General features: G+C 34.9%; 3 protein-coding genes across 3 annotated transcripts; all 3 read left to right on the top strand.

Moving 5' to 3' along the window:
* Positions 1-632: 632 nt before the first annotated feature.
* LOC106332876 (probable UDP-arabinose 4-epimerase 3) lies at positions 633-3,262 on the top strand. Its single transcript, XM_013771374.1, has 9 exons — positions 633-806; positions 1,342-1,417; positions 1,518-1,642; positions 1,737-1,850; positions 1,936-2,043; positions 2,121-2,212; positions 2,308-2,449; positions 2,527-2,621; positions 2,706-3,262. Exons 2-9 carry the CDS (start codon positions 1,360-1,362, stop codon positions 3,205-3,207), a joined length of 1,236 nt encoding a protein of 411 aa, XP_013626828.1. The 5' UTR covers positions 633-806; positions 1,342-1,359; the 3' UTR covers positions 3,208-3,262.
* A 1,149-nt stretch (positions 3,263-4,411) lies between these two features.
* LOC106332137 (probable LRR receptor-like serine/threonine-protein kinase At4g20450) lies at positions 4,412-20,347 on the top strand. The gene is made up of 13 exons (XM_013770608.1): positions 4,412-4,496; positions 4,694-5,246; positions 10,502-10,974; positions 15,862-16,006; positions 16,112-16,183; positions 18,140-18,211; positions 18,288-18,360; positions 18,493-18,667; positions 18,744-18,943; positions 19,065-19,191; positions 19,284-19,349; positions 19,521-19,710; positions 19,800-20,347. Exons 1-13 carry the CDS (start codon positions 4,412-4,414, stop codon positions 20,206-20,208), a joined length of 2,640 nt encoding a protein of 879 aa, XP_013626062.1. The 3' UTR covers positions 20,209-20,347.
* Positions 11,286-12,856, top strand: LOC106332138. Its single transcript, XM_013770609.1, has 2 exons — positions 11,286-12,487; positions 12,606-12,856. The coding sequence occupies exons 1-2, from the start codon at positions 11,584-11,586 to the stop codon at positions 12,647-12,649; spliced, it is 948 nt and encodes a 315-aa protein (XP_013626063.1). The 5' UTR covers positions 11,286-11,583; the 3' UTR covers positions 12,650-12,856.
* Positions 20,348-20,446: the final 99 nt, after the last annotated feature.

The raw sequence follows: 20,446 nt of genomic DNA, 5'->3' as shown, positions 1-20,446 counted from the left end.
AGAGTGAGAGTCGATTTTACGATTTATAAGGAGAAGGGAGGTTAACCGAAGAAAGAGGATAATCGATGAAACCTGTTGAATCGAAGAAAGAGGGTCACGATGAGGTAATCAACGTTGAACCTTCGTGTTTTGCTTGATCTTCCACTCTTTTCCATTTCTCTATCAATCTCTCTCTGTTCGAAATCCCCTAATTTTTTTGGCTTCGAACCCTAATTTTTCAATTTAGGGAAAAAGACTTATGTCTGGTCGGGTTTTATATCTTAGACCAGGTCGGGTTTGATTAATTAGAGTGGGATAAATTTTAAAATATTACGGATTGACTCCATTAACTAACCTTAAAATCAATTAAACCTGATTATGACGTTGTCAGTATATTAATTGTTACTTCATATATTTGACATATATTAACATATATTTGGTGTAGTTATTGACATATTCGATATTTTTGGATGGTTTCCACCTATTAGTAGCTAGCAAAAAAAATCCTCAAGAAAGCTTGCATAAGTTTGATATATTTACTAAAAACTCCTCAACTTTGAGTTTTTCTGAAAAGATCTCTCTATAACAAGACTTAGTCAACATGTCGTAGTTGTGGTTTCATTTTGCATTGCATGTTTCTTTCTTTCTCTTCTTCTTCCACCCGATTCTCCCTACTTTCTCTCTTACGCTCCTCCTTCCTCCCTCTTCTCTCTATCTCTCACTCCCTTCCTTAATAGCGTTGGGCATCTCGTCATTTTCAGCCATCATTCATATCAATTCTTCTTCTTCTTCTTCTTCCTCTCAATCCGTTTCTCACAAATTCTCAGGTACTCTCTCTCTCAATCTCTGTCTCCATTATTACTATCGGATTCTGATCTAATATTGAGTTTAAAACGTTTCAATTATGGGTTTAATTCTGATCCGTAATTTCTGAGTTGAATTTCTGAAACTCTGATCAAACACGATGACTTTTGTCAGAATCTTTGTCTGTTTCTGTTCTGTCTTTGACAAACATGCTCTCTGTGCCTAAGAACTTTCCTCTTTCCTGTTAACATTTAAGTTAACATTATAATTAAACTTGTGACATCATAAGTTAATCTTTATTTCCCATAAAATGTATTCAACTTTTGCCTGTCTTTATCTTTGTTTTTTCATTCTTTTCATTCAGGTCCCACTTGCAACAAAATATTATTTTTCTTCGCTCCTATGATATCTGTTTATAAATTATTTTCTTTTTTTCTCCAACCAGCAAATCTACAGCTGCATGAATTTCATACTTGCTGGCTATTGATTTTTTTGTGGAGGCTTTTTTTTGTCTCAATACCAAGAAAATAACACTTTTGTGTGCTTTTTAAACTACAGATTCTTCTGAATCTCAAAATGCTAAGTTTCTCTAGAACCAGAAGTCCAGGGAGAAATACAAGCCCTCTTGCAGGAGGTTGGTCTATAATCAAACTATCCTTTTTTTTACCATATGGAAAGAATTTCCGAAAAATGTATAGATAAACAATTTTTTCTTCCATTTTGTAACATTTCAGGGATGGATTATTTGGAACCCAAAAGAAAGAGCAATGTCATGGGCAGGCTTGTATTGATAGTTTCTCTTACAGCTTTATGCATTACAATGCTCAAGAACGCACCTAGTTTCACTTCACCAACCTCAGTAAGTAACTTCCACAATCCTATTTGCTAGATACATTCCTCCTGAATCTACTTCTTTGAATTGATTGGATATGTAATTTTGTTGTTCTTCACAGTTCTCTCGCAGCCAGGAAGGAGTGACACATGTATTAGTCACCGGTGGCGCTGGATATATCGGATCACATGCTGCACTTAGGCTGCTAAAGGATTCATACCGTGTAACCATTGTGGTATAGTTTTTTTTTCGTTATTGGCAAGTAGTTAAACTGCAATGCTTGGTTTTGTATAAACCTAATATCTCTGTCTCACAAACAGGACAATCTTTCTCGAGGAAATCTTGGCGCCGTCAAGGTTCTACAGGGATTGTTCCCAGAAGCCGGGAGGCTTCAATTCATTTATGCCGACTTAGGAGATGCCAAAGCTGTAATCCTTCACATTCCTAAGATTCTTTTGTATGAAGTATGGTTTTGTTTTCTAAGTTCTTAACCGAAACATTTCAGGTCGATAAAATCTTCTCAGAGAATGCGTTTGATGCTGTTATGCATTTTGCTGCAGTAGCTTATGTTGGAGAGAGCACTCTAGATCCTCTAAAGTACAACTTCTAGCCATGACTTGTGGTTCTTTGTGTCCTAATCTCATGTTAGGTTACTGAAAAACAATAATCTGTTTTCTTTTTTGGTTTTGTAGGTATTACCACAACATTACATCAAACACATTAGTAGTTCTTGAAGCTGTGGCTAGACATAAAGTGAAGAAGTTTATATATTCAAGCACATGTGCCACCTATGGAGAACCTGATAAAATGCCAATCGTTGAAGTTACTCCACAGGTACTTGAAAACAGTTTCAGAAACACTCTCATGGGCATGGATCATGTCTCATCAGATTTAACAATTATCGGTTTCAGGTACCGATTAATCCTTATGGAAAAGCTAAGAAGATGGCTGAAGATATGATCCTTGATTTCTCTAAGAACTCTGACATGGCTGTCATGATCCTAAGGTCAGTGTTCTGTTTTTTTTTCCTGATTTGGAGCTGGTTTCATCAACTAACAATGTCTGATCATGATCTTTTTGACTTTCACAGATACTTTAACGTGATCGGTTCAGACCCGGAAGGTAGACTAGGAGAAGCTCCAAAGCCCGAGCTACGTGAACACGGACGCATATCAGGTGCTTGTTTTGATGCAGCTCGTGGTGTGATTCCAGGCCTTCAGGTCAAAGGAACAGACTACAAAACAGGAGATGGAACCTGTGTTCGTGACTACATTGACGTTACTGACCTCGTTGATGCTCACGTGAAGGCTCTTGAGAAAGCTAAGCCAAAAAATGTTGGAATCTACAATGTAGGTACGGGAAAAGGAAGATCGGTGAAGGAGTTTGTGGAAGCTTGTAAGAAAGCGACAGGAGTAGATATACAAGTAGATTTTTTGCCTCGACGACCTGGAGATTATGCAGAGGTTTATAGTGATCCAGCAAAGATTCTGAGAGATCTTAATTGGTCTGCTCGTTTCACTAATCTTCAAGAAAGTCTTGAAGTTGCTTGGAAGTGGCAAAAGACTCATCCTCATGGATATGCTTCTTCTTGAAAGACCAAAACAAAAAGGGTTGTAAATTTTCTTTTTGCATCATCTTTTTGGAGAGATTAGTTTATAGAAAAAATTGATTTATTACAAACTTACAGTTCAATAATTAATATTATGGTTACTTAATACAGTTTATGTAAGAATTAATCAGCGACTCTAAATAAAGCGATACAGATCGAGTTTTTTTAAAAAGTTTTGCATTAAGTCAAATGAGATTAATTTTGAATTTTGATCCAAAAAGAGGCAATAATACTTTATGGATGAATGGTTTTGTTTTAGTGTCTCGTTGGATGATTGGTAAGATACTTTCATTGACCATGAACTAATCAGATGTTTCTAAAATATTTTTGAAGTCTTGTGATACCTTTCATTTACTATTTAGTTTCGTTACAAAGGCACTGAATGGAAATTTTATTCATTATATGATAAGATATGGGGTCGGTCGTCCTGCCTGTTCTGTCATTTGAGAGGTCCCAGTCTCAAACAATATTTACAATTTCTTTTATTAACCAAATTTACGCAAAAAGATGATTACAAAATGAATCTTCTATATATAAAGTTGGAGAATATTCTATAATTTCACTTTCACCATAAAGAAAAACCTAATAGTTCATCTCAAAACAATGTAAATTTACAACCAACACTACCATGCATCAAGCATGGGTGTTGATTACTTGATCTAAAATAAATGTAAGATTCACAAATGAATGAAAGTCAACTCTAACACGCAAACCTAATTTTGTTTTTCAATCTTTGAAGGCTTAATTACATTCATATGATCATCCATCCATTCACCTTTTGAAACATGGTGTAACCACAACTCTCTTTGTTAAGGTTACAGCCTCCAGTCAATATCCAATTTTTGTTGTTGTGGTTTTAACAAGCACCAAGTTTTAAATAGTAAATATTATGTATATGCGTGTTTGCACATACAGAATTAATATGGAAGACGTGCTGGAAACTCCGAAAGACATATATGAGAGAAATTCCATTGCACCTACCTGGAGGGGCATCTTCTATCATTAACTTCTTCCAATTTGGCATTTTATTTTGCATATACAACTAACTTTTATTTGTTAAATTAACCAACGTCAATCTTCAGGTGACATTCACATTTTATAAACTGATAACTCTCTTTGTCTTTATGCCTATAAATAGCTTTATTTCAGAAATCAGAACACCTTTTGTTGTTGTCATAATATTGGAAATGAAGAGTATTCACAGGCTTGTTTTAATTGCCCTAATAGGGATCTTTTTCATTACCGATCTTGGTGATGTCCACGGTCAACAAGGTATTTTATGCTGTACGGTTAAAAAATCTTATGCTCGTAAACATTCCTTTTCATTGTTTTCTTTCAGCTAACCAAAGCTTAACTTATATTGCCAAAATAATTATATTACGAACTTTATGTGGCTATATTATCTTTGGACCTCACATATTTACACAAGATTTAGGTTTTCATTTTTTGTTTTGCATGACTAATACCAGGATTCATCAGCTTAGATTGCGGAATGCCCCATAACGAGTCTAGTTATACTGAAGAGTCCACGGGTTTAACTTTTTCATCCGACGCTGATTTCATTCGCAGCGGAAAAAGTGGTAGAACCAAAAATGATGAGCCTGTTTTTGGCACGGCATCCATAAAGCCTCATAAGTACCTTAGGTTTTTTCCTGAAGGAACACGAAACTGCTATAATCTGACTGTCATGCAGAGCACACATTATCTTATCAGAGCTGTGTTCGTATATGAAAATTATGATGACCTTAGACAAAGACCAAGATTTGATCTTTATATCGGCCCTAACTTCTGGATAACTGTAAATTTTCAAAATATCTTTAGTAGTATGAGTTCCTCAGAGGAGATAATTCACGTGCCAAAGTCAAACTCTTTGGATATTTGTCTGGCTAAGACAGGAACAACGACGCCATTCATATCAAGCTTGGAACTACGTCCCCTGAGAGATGACACCTATACTACTACAACCGGCTCCCTAAAGCTATTACAGCGCTTGTATTTCAGCAATACCGAATCCATCGTACGGTAAGTCAACTAAATCTATCTTATTTAGCGTAGATCCTCAATAGAACACAAATTAGGTAACATATTTATTATAAGTGAAAGGTAAAAGTTCTTACAGGCTTTTAATTTTTTTTCAAAAATTTCATCACTTGTGTAAATTATAACAAGTTATGTTTATCCTATCTTTTAATAAGACTAGATTGCTTCAAATTTTTGTGAACACATGAAGTTTTTACTAAATAATAAAGGGTAATTTGCTGAATAACTATATTGGAGAAAATATTAATTTTGTAGTAAGAAAATAGAGAGAGAGATAGAAATAGAAAGGAAGAAATAGAAAAGTTGGTATTACATGTCCGAGGATCGAAACCTGGCTTTGATACCAATTAAAGTTGCAAGAACACAAAAGATTATAAGAACTAACTCTTTTTATTAGATTTAGAAACCTTTTCAAAACTAAATTAATATGTTTTTCTTGATGTTACATCTCTCTTCATGAGAACTCTTTATATAGGACTAAGCTACTTCTTAACCTAATAATAATATGGAAACATAAATCATAAACTCGATATGTTTCTTTTTTCTTTAACCCATCAAACTTCACTTTGATGAGGTAACTTGCTTCTCAAATTAATTAAAATTATCCAACAAAATGATATTCAAGAGCAAACAATATAAAGAAAAAACGTAAATTTAAACAAATTTGATAAAATGTCAAAATTGATTTCAAGGTGCCACCCGCTGATAATCACATGGAGAAATTATTTAGTCCTTCGAATTTTCAAGATTTGGAAATAATCACTGTAAATCATCCTCGTGTCTCATAATTGGAATGAGTCTCTTTGTATCTTCCTGTCCCAAACAAACCATTGCACAAGATAATAAGCCGTTTGAAAACGACTATACTTTTTTTGGCTTTAATGCAGGGAGAAAATTACCTTTATTTATTGATCTCATGACCACGAGCCTCTACAATGGGCCAACTTCTTAGGGCTTGTTTCGATGTGTTTTAGGTACAGGTTCTATTAATGTTTACAATTGTTGGCTTATGGATTTGCCGAAATAATATTCCACTAGGTGATGATCCGCGTCTTACACAGAGTCCTGTGAACGGATTAAAAGAAATTATAATTATCAATTTATAAGTATTAAAAAGGTGAAAAAATCATAGTAACAAATAATACATGTTATATGACACAATCCTGTAACTTTTGATATACATATCAATTAAAAACAAATAGTTTGGACTTTCCGATGTACTTTGCTATCAGGATTAAACGAAAATATAATAATGAAATGTAATAGTCTTCCTAATAAACTAATATATTATAGTTTTTTCACAATTTTATATCGTTTTACCGAATCCCTAAAATAGAAGAATGAGAAATGTAATCTATTAACAATAGTTGCCAAATTAAGTGGGAAAATCAAGACATACATGTAAAAATATGGGACATTATTATGACACATAGAATTCTTTGGCTTCAAGTCGGAGATGAAATTCATTGCACTCATTTTCTGTTTATGTTCTCGGTTGTGATACCATAGCTAGAAGTTTAGTAGGATATTTATATAATCATAATTGTTAGGATTTAGACCGCCTTAATTCAATTCGAGACAAAAAAATCAATCTGAGAAGTCCCTTATTGTTTGATCCCTCTTTAAAAATTTTGGAAAGTATAAAATGCAAGAAAATAAAATATAGGCAATAGCATTAAAAATTATATTTGACTATAAAATTAACCGGATTTGAGTTTATATATTTGACTAAATAAACTCATATTACCATTAATGTTGATTTCGAAATTAAAAGTCTCATATTACCATTGATGTTGATTTGGAAATTATCATAAATGGTGACCATATTAAAATTTTGTTTGACTATAACTTAACCAGATTTGAGTTTTATATATTGACTAAATAAAATCTTATTACCATTAATGTTAATTTCAAAATTAAAAGTCTTGGTGCTTAGCTAAAGGGATTTCATTTTTAATTTAATATGGACCTCCTTTTGAATACAATCAATCCTATAATCGTTAATATATGAAAAACAAAATCGAGACCGGCCTGTTTAAACCAATAACGGTTGGAAACCATCTCAAGAAGTTGTTATAACATCAGTATATGCTTGGGATGGAATGAATGAGACCAAAGGTTGACGTATATAAAGAAGTACTGATGTTTTATCGATCTTACATTGTATACGATTAGTATAGGAAATGTACTTAACTAAATTTAAGGAAAAAATATTGAACCATAAATTTATTCTAATTTTCATACGAATGTAGGATTAACTCTGAATTTGCCTAAAATATTTATGTTAATACATTTCTTCCAATTTCCATACGATAATTGGTTTGTCTCCGTCACAAACCTTCACTCACATTAAATGAGAAATGTATGGACAAAGATAATGCTCTATATATATTCTTTCAAAAATCCCTTTTTATATTTGACATCCCCATGTATATAAGATTAAGCATGAGTGTTAACCATATATACTATATATATATATATATATATATATATATATAAACATGAACATGATGGAATATATTATGGTTTCACCTTATAGTTAATATCATATAACTTTGCAAAATAAGAAAATCATATGTTAAATAGTTTATCCAATTATCAGTGTACCAAGAGAGAAACTATATGAAACAATTTATAAAATTGTTTCTGTTACTATTAACCAAAATTTACTAACCTTTGATTTACTATATAACAAAACCACTAAAAATATGTTTGTTTCAAACATCAAATAAGACAATGTTCACATACTATAGTAGATTGGTGACAATGTTAATAATCAAGAGAATAAGATATGTGACAATGTTCACATACTATAATATATACTATCTGATAATAAATATTTTATTATGTTTTCGTTAAACAAATCTTGGTTATCTCGTAAGTAGTCCATAATTATTAACATAAGTGAAACTTATGTTTTTGTCAAGCACCGCATACCACTTTCCTTCTCAGTTCTCACCGTAAGAAAGATTGCATAAAATAAAACATATAATATAATCCTTTTCTAGTATTATTTGGCAATGACGTTACATGTAATTAGTCTATGCAAGAGATGGCTACTTAATAAAGGATGTGATGTGGATTTTAGTGATGACACCTAAGTAATGACAAACTTGTTAATCATACATGAGGACAAGGTTTAATGTTAATAATGCACCTCAAATAATAAGAAGGGGATAGCATCATTTATTAAATCTAAGAAAGCATACAGTAGAAATGTGATTAAAATGTGTAGATATCTAAGTAAAAATAGAATTTTTTTTAATGGTATTGGTCAACAGGTAGAAATGTGAATATTACCGCATCTAATCTATTAATTTAGGATCATATTTTTATCTACTTACAAATAGTCTAGGTTGGTCCATTACATTTAACTATCTTTCCTATTATTTCTATTTATACCTAACTTAATTATTGTTAAATATATACCCTAACCTAAAATTAAGGAACTAAATAACTAATCTATTTTTTTTAATAATGAATTCAATTTATGTTAACACTATTTTTAAGTAAATAATCAGTTATATTTTATTTATTAATATAAAAGAATTATATATGCCTACTAATTCATATATACAGTTGTACTTTAATTCAAATGCAAAAAAAAATCTTTAAAACTCTCAGCAAATACATAATAATATAATTTTATACATAAATACTAAAATTATATATATATATATATATATATGTGTGTGTGTGTGTGTCGATTTGATAAAAATAAATAGTATAGTCGTTAATATTTAATGATATGTTGGAACAATGGTAGCATCAGTTATTTAATCTAAGAAAGCAGACGCTAGAAATGTGATTAAAATGCGTAGATATCTAAGTAAAAACATAAATTTTTTTAATGGTATTGGTCAACAGGTATAAATGGGAATATTACCAAAGAATCCGCATCGGTTATAGATTTTCAATTATTATTTGAAAATGCGTTTTTTTTTTGCAGTTTTTGCGGGAAAAAATGTTTTTAGCGAAATTTGCGTTTTTGCGGTTTTGGCGGGAGAAAACGTTTTCGCATTTTCGGCGAGAAAATGTGTTTTTGCGTTTTGGCGGGAAAATACGATTTTACGTTTTTGGCGGAAAAAAACGTTTTCCGGTTTTGACAGAAAGTATGTTTTGCGGTTTTGACGGAAAATTTTGTTTTTGCGGTCTTGACAGGAAGGAAAGTGTGTTCGTGCGGTTTTGGTGAAAAATGTGTTTTTGTGATTTTGGCGGTAAAATGTATTTTTGGTTTCGAAAGGAAAATGTGTTTTTGTGGTTTTGTCATTTATCTTGTGTGACAAAATGATATTAGATTTAGGTTTGTATTTTGTGAATTATACTAGGAGTATAATAGATATTATACCATTTTGACAGAATCATCTCTGTCCAGATGGTTTAATTTGGATCAGCCAGCTGATTTTCAAAATTAAGCCTAAATTTTGAAAACTCATCGAGATGATCGATTGAGATGACTTGTACTTTTAATGACTAAACAAACAAAACTCTCATCTTCTTCGAGACGACTCATCTTTGATGGTAGTCCATCCTTGATGGTAGTCTCTCCCAAAACACAACCTATTCACGTAAAACTACTTCTTATAAGATTTTGATGATATTTTTAACAGTTTTTTGTGTACTATAAATTTATTTTTTAATCAAACAGTTCCGAAATTTATACGCTTCAATTTTTTTTTTTTTTTTTGGTAATTCAGGGTTCCCCGCGAATCCCTGGGCCCGGTCAGGCAGCGGGTCGGCTTCACCCGGGAGGGTATGTCCTGGGCCCGAAGGCCCAGTACCCGCTTCGTGACATGGATGAGCAGTTCGCCTCCGGCTGGCGTCGAACCCGGAAGCATGACAATTGGCCCCCAAAGCTCTAACCAGTAGAACTGACGCATCCCGGCTATACGCTTCAATTTTCATCATCGTGTATATAAAACTAAATAATATTAAAGAAGATCTACTTTCAATATTTATAAATTTAAAATAAGTATATTTGTTTTCGTTTCTGATTAAAACTAACATCATTTTTTAAAAATTGTATAAGTACGTGCCTTGTGTGTTATGAAATGTTCCTAAAATCCTATAGTGTCTCATGAACTCTTTAGGAACTTTGATTAATCTTTGGTTAACAAAAAGAGCAATTATCTAAACTTTTATATATTTCTGCTAAACCAGTAATATTGTAGTTTGTGGAAGAACCATTATTTCTTAAAAAGGCTTTACGCCGATATGCTACACATTGATTGGGTCAGGTACCCTCATGATGTCCATGATCGTATCTGGGACTCAAGCTTTTGGGAGGATTATATGACAGAAATAAACACCACCACCCCTGTAGATACTAAGAATGCCTTCGATGTTCCTCAAGCTATAATTTCAAAGTCTTCAATACCCAAAGGTGCTGATAAGCCGTGGAGCAGAGACTGGGTAATGCTAAACCCCGACGACGTTCAAGTGTACCTTCATTTTGCCGAGATCCAAGTTTTGAAGCCCAGTGATACCAGAGAGTTTGATATTTTGTGGAATGGCGCTACAATTAGTTACGACTACAGTCCTCCGAAGTTCATAGCTGACACTGTGGCTATCAGAACCTCAACTAAATGCGTTGATTCTTATAACGTAGGGCTTGTAAGATCTAGGTCGTCAAGTCTTCCACCATCTATTAGTGCCATGGAAGTTTTCGGGGTACTCCAGCTTCCTCAGTCGGAAACAGATGAAAACGACGGTTTGTCCATTGTGCTTAATTTTATGTATATAATATTAGCACGGCCCATATGAATCATAAGAAGACCGACACAAAGCCCGTTAGTAGCCAGCAACGTAACAAGCAAGAGTTACCGTCAGTGACAACCAGAGCACAAGGATGTTGTGTGGGACGTACGGAAAAGCATACTCTACAGCTGGGGAATCGATACTCGCTACTATCTGTCGCCACATGATTAGGTCACTGCTGTAGAGGATCCAGATCCTTCTTCTTCTCTTTATATAAATATCAAACATTGTAACAAGAGAACGTCAAGCAATAAAGTTATAAGCTTGAGATAAACCCTTTGCTCTGTTTTACTCTGTTTACCTTCATGGTATCAGAGCCCAGCAAGTAGATCATGGAACCGAATCCAGATCCAGTTTCTGCGACGAATCTTACCATCACCCAGTGTGTTACGCTCAAGCTCAAGGATGACAACTATCTCATCTGGAAACTGCAGTTCGAGCAGTTCCTTTCTTCTCAGGCGCTTCTGGGCTACGTCAACGGAGCCATGCCACGACCTCCTCAAACCGTCACTGTGAGACAAGGAGAACAGACTACCGAAGCAGCAAACCCTGAGTTTCTCCGATGGTTCAAAAAGATCAGCTCATCATGGCTTGGATCTACGGAACCTTATCGGAGAACGCTCTTCGCACTGTATACGGTCTCAACACTTCTCAGGAGGTCTGGCACTGTCTCGGTCAGAAGTACAACCGCGTTTCTGCTACAAGGAAGCTCGCTCTTCAGAGAAAGGTTCAAACTTTATCAAAAGGAAACCGAACCATGTCCGTCTATCTCACTGAAATCAAGACATTGTGTGACCAACTTGACTCGATTGGTGCTGCTATTCCAGAAAGCGAGAAGATTTTTGGTATGCTTAATGGTTTAGGAAAGGAATATGAGTCCATTACTGCTGTTATTGAAAACTCGATGGACTCATTTCCCGCACCATCTCTTGATGACGTCATGTCCAAGCTTCTCTCCTTCGATGATAAGCTTCAGAACTATGCTGCCGCCACTGAAGTCACTCCTCATCAAGCATTCTACACTAACCGCGGTGGATACTCTGGTCGTGGTCATGGTCAGTCTCGAGGAGGATACAGAGGACGTGGATACTCTACACAAGGAAGGGGCTTCTATCAACAGTTTGGTCCTAGCAATGGACGTGGCACACAACAGAATACTACAGCTCCTACTTGTCAAATCTGTGGAAAGTTTGGTCATGCAGCCTACAAATGTTACAGAAGGTTTGATCAAGACTTTCAACCGAGTCATCATCCTCAAGCAAACACAGTTATGCGAACAGTGGAAGAGTCAGACTACGCTGGCAATGACTGGTATCCTGATACTGCTGCTACTCATCACATCACCAGTTCCACTCAGCATCTTCAGACTGCTCAGCCGTACTCTGGTTCTGATTCAGTGATTGTTGGCAACGGTGACTTCTTTCCCATCACGCACGTCGGCTCCATTGCTATTCCATCGCTTTCAGGTACATTAACGATGTCTTAGTTTGCCCTCAGATAACCAAATCACTCCTGTCTGTGTCGAAGTTGACTGATGATTATCCATGTGAATTCACATTTGACTCACAAAATGTACTTGTTAAGGACAAACAGACACAGCAGCTTCTCAGTCAAGGCAGCAAGCGTAAAGGTCTGTATCGGCTTGAGAATCCACAGTTTCTTGCGTTCTACTCATCAAGACAGCAGAGTACGAGTGATGGGACTTGGCACAAGAGATTGGGGCATCCTCACCATCAGATACTTCAGCATCTATCATCAAGCAAAGCTACTTCTATAAATAAAGTCTCTACGACTGTGTGTGAGTCTTGTCAGTTAGGAAAAGTCTGCAAACTTCCTTTTTCCAGTTCTGTTTTTGAGTCTCTGAAACCTCTAGAGAGGATACATTGTGATGTATGGGGTCCTGCTCCTGTAACTTCAGTTCAAGGCTTCAGATATTACATCATTTTTACTGATAATCATTCAAGATTCAGCTGGCTATATCCACTTAAACTCAAGTCTGAAGTGTTTGCAACTTTCAAATCCTTTCAATGTTTAGTGGAAAACCAGTTTGAAAGAAAGATACAGATTCTACAAACTGATGGAGGAGGTGAGTTTGTCAACAACCAATTTGCCTCTCATCTCACAAACTGTGGAATCAAGCATTATCTCTCCTGTCCTCACACGCCAGAACAGAACGGATTAGCGGAAAGAAAGCATCGTCATCTTGTGGAATTAGGAATGTCGATGATGTTTGAAGCAAAAATGCCTCAGTCACTCTGGGTTGAAGCACTGTTTACGGCTAACTTCTTGACAAACCTGCTTCCTCACACAGCTCTTGGAAAAACAAGTAGTCCTTATGAGAAGATAAATGGATTCACACCTCACTACTCAGCCTTGCGTGTTTTTGGATGTGCTTGCTACCCCTATCTGCGCCCATACTCGCAAAATAAATTCGATCCCAAGAGTCTGTTGTGTGTTTTCTTGGGTTATACGGAAAAGCAGAAAGGATATCGCTGTCTTCATCCTCCAACAGGAAGGGTATATCTCAGTCGCCATGTCCTCTTCGATGAAACTAGATTTCCGTATGCCGACACCTATCAATCATTTCTTCCTCAAGCTACTACTCCGCTACTATCTGCTTGGTTAAAAGGTCTAAGTCCCAGCCAAGAAGAAGAAAAAGAGACAGTATCGGAAAAAGTTGATGATCAAGTTATCACTGGCAGTAGAAAACAAGCTACTCCACCTCAGGAACAAGGCAATGCAGCTGAGGTCTTTCAACTTGTAGAAGATGACTTCCCCCCACTCCCACCACCATCTCCAGTCCAAAATCCGATTCAACCTCAAGAAGACAATACTCACACTATGGTAACTCGGGCAAAAGATGGCGTGAGAAAGCCAAACCCCCGTTACGTCCTTCACACGGTGAAAAGTGAAGTAACAAAACCAAAGAATCTAGCAGAAGCCTTGCATCATCCAGGTTGGACTGCAGCTATGGTTGATGAATATGATACATGTCAGGAGACCAAAACTTGGAGTCTTGTTCGTCCTCCCTCGCATGCTCACGTTCTTGGCTGTGGTTGGGTTCACAAGATCAAGCTCAACGCAGATGGAACAGTAGAGAAGCTTCGCTCCAGACTAGTGGCAAGAGGTAATGAACAGGAGGAAGGTGTGGACTATCTTGAAACCTATAGTCCCGTTGTGAGGACAGCAACGATCCGAATGGTTTTACACACAGCAACTGTAAATCGATGGGACATCAAACAGTTAGATGTGAAGAACGTGTTTCTTCACGGGGATCTATCAGAGACTGTCTACATGAGACAGCCACCAGGGTTCGAAGACGCTGCTCATCCTGACCATGTGTGTCTTCTTCACAAAGCTATCTACGGACTGAAACAAGCCCCGCGTGCTTGGTTTGATAAATTCAGTGCATTCCTTCTCAACTTCGGTTTTATATGCAGTGTCAAAGATCCCTCTCTCTTCATATATCATCACGGTGACACCACTATCTTCTTACTATTATACGTTGATGATATGGTGCTTACTGGAAACGACATGTCTGTTATGAGAAAGCTCCTTCAATCTCTCAGCTCAGAGTTCAGAATGAAAGATATGGGTCCTTTAAGCTACTTTCTTGGAATTCAAGTGAAGTATACTCCAACTGGTCTGTTTCTGAATCAAGAAAAGTATGCTTCTGAGCTTTTACAAACCGCAGGAATGCTTGACTGTGCTCCAATGCCCACTCCCTTACCTCTTCAGATAGACAGAGTTCCGCATCAAGACGAGCTCTTTACTGACCCCACTTACTTCAGAAGTCTTGCAGGCAAGCTTCAGTATTTGACATTGACCAGGCCAGATCTTCAGTTTGCAGTCAACTTGGTCTGTCAAAGGATGCATAAACCGACTTTGGCTGATTTTCATATGCTTAAACGTGTTCTACGGTACGTAAAAGGAACACTGACGATGGGACTACACTTTCATTCTGACTCAGACTCAAGTCTCAAAGCCTTCTGCGATAGTGACTGGGCTGGGTGTAGTGAAACAAGAAGATCAACTGGAGGTTTCTGCACCATACTTGGCTCTAATCTCATCTCTTGGTCTGCTACTAAACAAGATTATGTATCTCGCTCATCAACTGAAGCAGAATACAGATGCTTATCTGACACAGCAGCTGAACTCTCTTGGATAATTGATGCTCTCAAAGAACTTGGCTTTCCTATGAAAAAGCCTGCGGAAGCCTACTGTGACAATCTATCTGCGGTTCATCTTACAGCAAATCCTGTCCTGCACAAGAAGTCTAAACACTTTGCTACTCATTACCACTACGCTCGAGAACAAGTAGCTAAAGGTACTCTGATCGTACGACATGTTCCAGCATCTTCACAGCTGGCTGACATCTTTACAAAGTCCCTGCCCCAAGCAGCGTTCTATTCCTTGCGGTCCAAACTCGGTGTTGTGCCTTCACCCACCACGAGTTTGCGAGGGGATATTAGCACGGCCTATATGAATCATAAGAAGACCGACACAAAGCCCGTTAGTAGCCAGCAACGTAACAAGCAAGAGTTACCGTCAGTGACAACCAGAGCACAAAGATGTTGTGTGGGACGTACGGAAAAGCATACTCTACAGCTGGCGAATCGATACTCGCTACTATCTGTCGCCACATGATTAAGTCACAGCTGTAGAGGATCCAGATCCTTCTTCTTCTCTTTATATAAATATCAAACATTGGAACAAGAGAACGTCAAGCAATAAAGTTATAAGCTTGAGATAAACCCTTTGCTCTGTTTTACTCTGTTTACCTTCATATAATATATAAAGCTTTTTGTGTGGTTCATGAGGTTAAACTTTATATACGCAGTTATTGCATTCAAGAACATTCAAGCGACTTATAGATTACAGAAAACGAGCTGGCAAGGAGATCCATGCGTACCTAGATATTACATGTGGACTGATCTTAACTGCAGCAGCGCGGTTCCGTCTGTTCCACCAAGAATCATTTCCATGTAAGATCATGCGAAACGTACACTCAAGTATTCTTGTTTAAATTAATTAGTGTTTTGTTTTATGTATTTTATTTAGACCGTAAATGTGTTCTGATCTACACACAGAGACTTCTCTTCTTATGGATTAAATGGGACCATAGCAAATGACATACAATATCTTAGCCAACTCCAGAAATTGTAAGTCTCATATCCCATCTAAATTTGCTTTCAACGGGAAGAGTATTCGGTAAAAGACATTGTTTGATAATATAATAACGTGGATGATTGGTTGAAATATAATCATATTTTTTTACTGTAGAATATGGTTTATAGAGTTTTTTGATGTAATCAGAAGAATTAAATGAAAAAAAAAACTAAACTTCTACTATCATATTTTTCTATAACTTAAAAAATAAAGTTATAGTAAATAGAGCTAGTACAATCAATTTTTTTTAAAATTTTTGGTGTAATTTCATATATTAATTCAAAGGGTATTTTTGTTATGAATATTATGTGATGTTCCTGGATTTACTTGTGTACTGAGTTTATTTGTCCTCCAAATTCTATTTGAGCTCTAAACTATTACTCCTTCAGTTTCATTTTAAGTGTCGTTTTGAGTTTGTGCACACAGATTAAAGAAACAATCAATTTTATATATTTTCTATATAAAAACACAATTACCTATACACCTAATTAATAAATTTTGCATTTGGAAGTCGAAAACGACACTTATTTTGTAAGGAAAAAAAAAATCTACAACGACACTTAATATGAAACAGAAAGAATATATACCTATGTATATGGTTCATTATCAATGGAATAAGATACATCAATTTCTCTATTTCTCCTCTTTACTTATAAAATTTTAATATTTTATATACAAATTAAAGAAAAAGAAGATCTTTCCATTTAAATATCCCCGCACAACCATGCGGGTATTAATTTTCATGTTTAAATATATTTTACATAATTAGAATATATTTTTAAGTTACTTATATATTTAAATATTTATATATAATTATTTTAAATATAACAATTTAATAGTTTTCATACTGTAAGTTAATTGATTATTTCAAATCATCACGTATAGTTGGTATTTTTTATTATATATATTTTAAAATTATTTTTTATTCAATTATTATGATCCTGATCCGTAATTCTAAGCGCTAGATTTCCTTTATCAATATTTTTTATGTTTATTCATTTAAGAGTATATATATATATATATATATATATATATATATATATTAATGTATAATAACATTAATTTCATTACTAATTACAAAATTAGTGAAAATATTTATATACAATTTTTGATAATTAAGATATTGTTATAATGTTTTTCAACACATTTATTAAAAACATTAAATATATATTTATATTTATATTTTAAATTAAAAGATATCAAATTATATTATGATTTAAGTAGTTAAAAGATTATATATTAGCATTAAGGAAATACATTTAATAAAAAATTTAAATGATGATCCAAATAAAAATATCACACATGAATCAAGGTGAGTTTGTTAACCAATCTAGGTTTTTAGGAGTCGGTGTTATATTATGAATGATATATTATTTAATCCATATTATTAGTAATAAATGAATGATAATTGATTTCTAGTGAGAGTCCATTTTTAAAAAAATCACACATGAATCAAGGTTGTGACTTCTGTTTTAATATATAAGATAAAGCTAAAGTAAGGAGATAAAACTCAACCAAGCACCTTCAATATATGAAAAGCATGACATTTTATGTGATGGTAAATATATGCTTTTGAAAATTATTTTCTAAATCAACCTTTATATTCATGTAATTAAGAATTCAACAGAAAAAAAAACCAAGATTAGATTTCATCAAAAAAGAACTGAACAAAAAGAAAAGTTAAAACTGGTACCTTTATGCGTACCCAAAAAAAAATTGTTGGTATCTTTATTAATCATCTCCTTATTTTACGTGACTATTGTTAATGAAGAGAAAATTAAAGAGCAGCGATATTGTAGATAAATCTTGTTTTAATGTTTTGCATTAATAGGTAAAATATATGGAAAATGATAGAACTATTAAATGTGATTATTTTCTAGTAGATGGTCCAAAATATCAAAAAAGTAATGACTTCTATTTTAATATATAAGATTTATTTGATGTCGTAGGGATCTGTCAAATAACCATTTGACCGGAAGAATCCCGGAATTTCTCGGCAAAATGAAGTCGTTGACAATCATGTAAGTTTAGCCTTGAAATAAAAAAAAATCATGCAATGGATGCATATAATAATAATGCTTTATATACATTTCACAGAAACTTGAGTGGAAACAATTTTAGCGGCTCAATCCCTCAAACCCTTCGTAACATGCAAAAGAATGATCGAAGTGTAGGGAGCTTTGCTTTTTTTTTTTTTTTTTTTTTGCTAAAATATGTATGCTTCTCTTTCTCCCAAACAATATTTTCTATGGTGTAGTGTTTTAGTAACATCAGTTTTTTTTTTTTTAAATTAATAGACTAGACGGAAAACAAAAACCTCTGTTTCGATTCATCTTGTGAAGAAACTGAAGCTGGTGATGGAAATGGCAAAAAGAAATTGCTAGTACCCATTCTTGCAACAGCCGCTTCTGTTGGTTTAATTACAGCTGTGCTTCTTCTCATTATTCTCTTCTACAGAACTAAGAGATCGTCAAAAGGTGTAAGCTCCCCGAGTACTATCAAGACTCCATAACTTAGAATTTACAACTTTAGTATACGATGCTTATTTCTCAGATCCACGTTCATCAATTGTGGCGAACAAGAGAAGCTTTACGTATGAAGAGGTCACGGTCATGACAAATAACTTTGAGAAAACTCTTGGCGAAGGAGGGTTTGGAGTTGTGTACCACGGTAACTTAAACGGTAACGAACAAGTAGCTGTTAAAGTGCTCTCTCAGTCCTCAGCTCAAGGCTATAAGCAATTTAAGGCTGAGGTATTTTCACCATAAGTAATCTTATTTAGAGATTTAAGGAAATGTATATATATGATTTACAGAGTTCCTAAGAGAGTATATATATGATACACCAACGTTTGGGTTATGTGTGGTTTAATAGGTAGACCTTCTTCTGAGAGTACATCACATAAATTTGGTAAGCCTTGTTGGTTATTGTGACGAAGGACAACACTTGGTCCTCATCTATGAGTACATGTCCAACGGAAACTTAAAACAACATCTATCCGGTAACATTGATTATTCATTTTCACTTTGCGTCATGTTTTAACACGTTTTAACACACACACACACACACACACACACATCTTAATGACTACAGGAGAATATGCTACTACTCCTTTGAGTTGGGCAAATAGGCTAAGAATTGCTGCAGAGACAGCACAAGGTTCGTTCTAACTTTTCACTACATATCGTGTGTGCATGTGTGTGTTTTAATATAATAAAGCATGAGTCGCCCATAGAGATTCATTTTTTCCATAACATTGGATTTTTCTTTTGAGATGTTCTCTTCTCTTGTTGCTTTTTAGAGTAATCCTTTTTGAGTTACTGAAAATAGGATTAGAGTACTTACACATCGGATGCAAACCACCAATGATTCATAGAGATATCAAATCTACGAATATACTTCTTGATAAGAATTTTCAAGCTAAACTTGGCGATTTTGGACTTTCAAGATCTTTTCCAGTGGGTAGTGAAACTCATGTGTCAACAAATGTTGCTGGATCGCCAGGTTATCTTGACCCTGAGTAAGTGGATTTATAACACAAATTATGAATTTAAATTATGTCTTATTTTTTCCCATCTGGTTATTTTTATATATTTATGTGTAATACAGATATTACAGAACAAACTGGCTGACAGAGAAGAGCGATGTCTTCAGCTTCGGAGTCGTATTACTGGAAATCATTACTAGCCAGCCCGTGATTGACCATACACGTGAAAAGTCTCACATAGGAGAATGGGTTGGATTTAGATTAACTAACGGAGATATCAAAAACATTGTGGATCCAAGTCTCATTGGGGATTATGACTCTAGTTCAGTGTGGAAGGCTCTTGAGCTAGCAATCTCATGCGTTAGTCCATCCTCGTCTGGAAGACCAAACATGTCACAGGTTGCTAATGAACTACAAGAGTGTCTCTTATCTGAAAACTCAAGGAAAGAAGGTAAACATGATGTGGACTCCAAAAGTTCTATTGAACTGAGCACAAGCTTTGGGACTAAACACACTCCTGATGCACGCTAATTAATGCCAAGAGTCCCCCACAATGTGTGTTTGAATAACAAAAAAACTTCTTCCATCCTAATGGAAAACAATTTCTTTTGATTTTCTTTTTATGTTCCGTGTATCATATTTGGTTTAATCGATCAAATGCATTGACAAATACTTGAGAGGGATTTTTTTCCACTTTAAAGCTTTTTTTAATTTTAAAATAATAAATGTTATATGTACCTTTTTAAAGAATATATAGAGTTTGAACTGT

Source organism: Brassica oleracea, chromosome C3, assembly GCF_000695525.1.
Source record: "Brassica oleracea var. oleracea cultivar TO1000 chromosome C3, BOL, whole genome shotgun sequence".
Lineage (NCBI taxonomy): Eukaryota > Viridiplantae > Streptophyta > Magnoliopsida > Brassicales > Brassicaceae > Brassica > Brassica oleracea.
The sequence above is the reverse complement of the archived record's forward strand: the minus strand, read 5'-3'. Positions and strand labels throughout refer to the sequence as shown.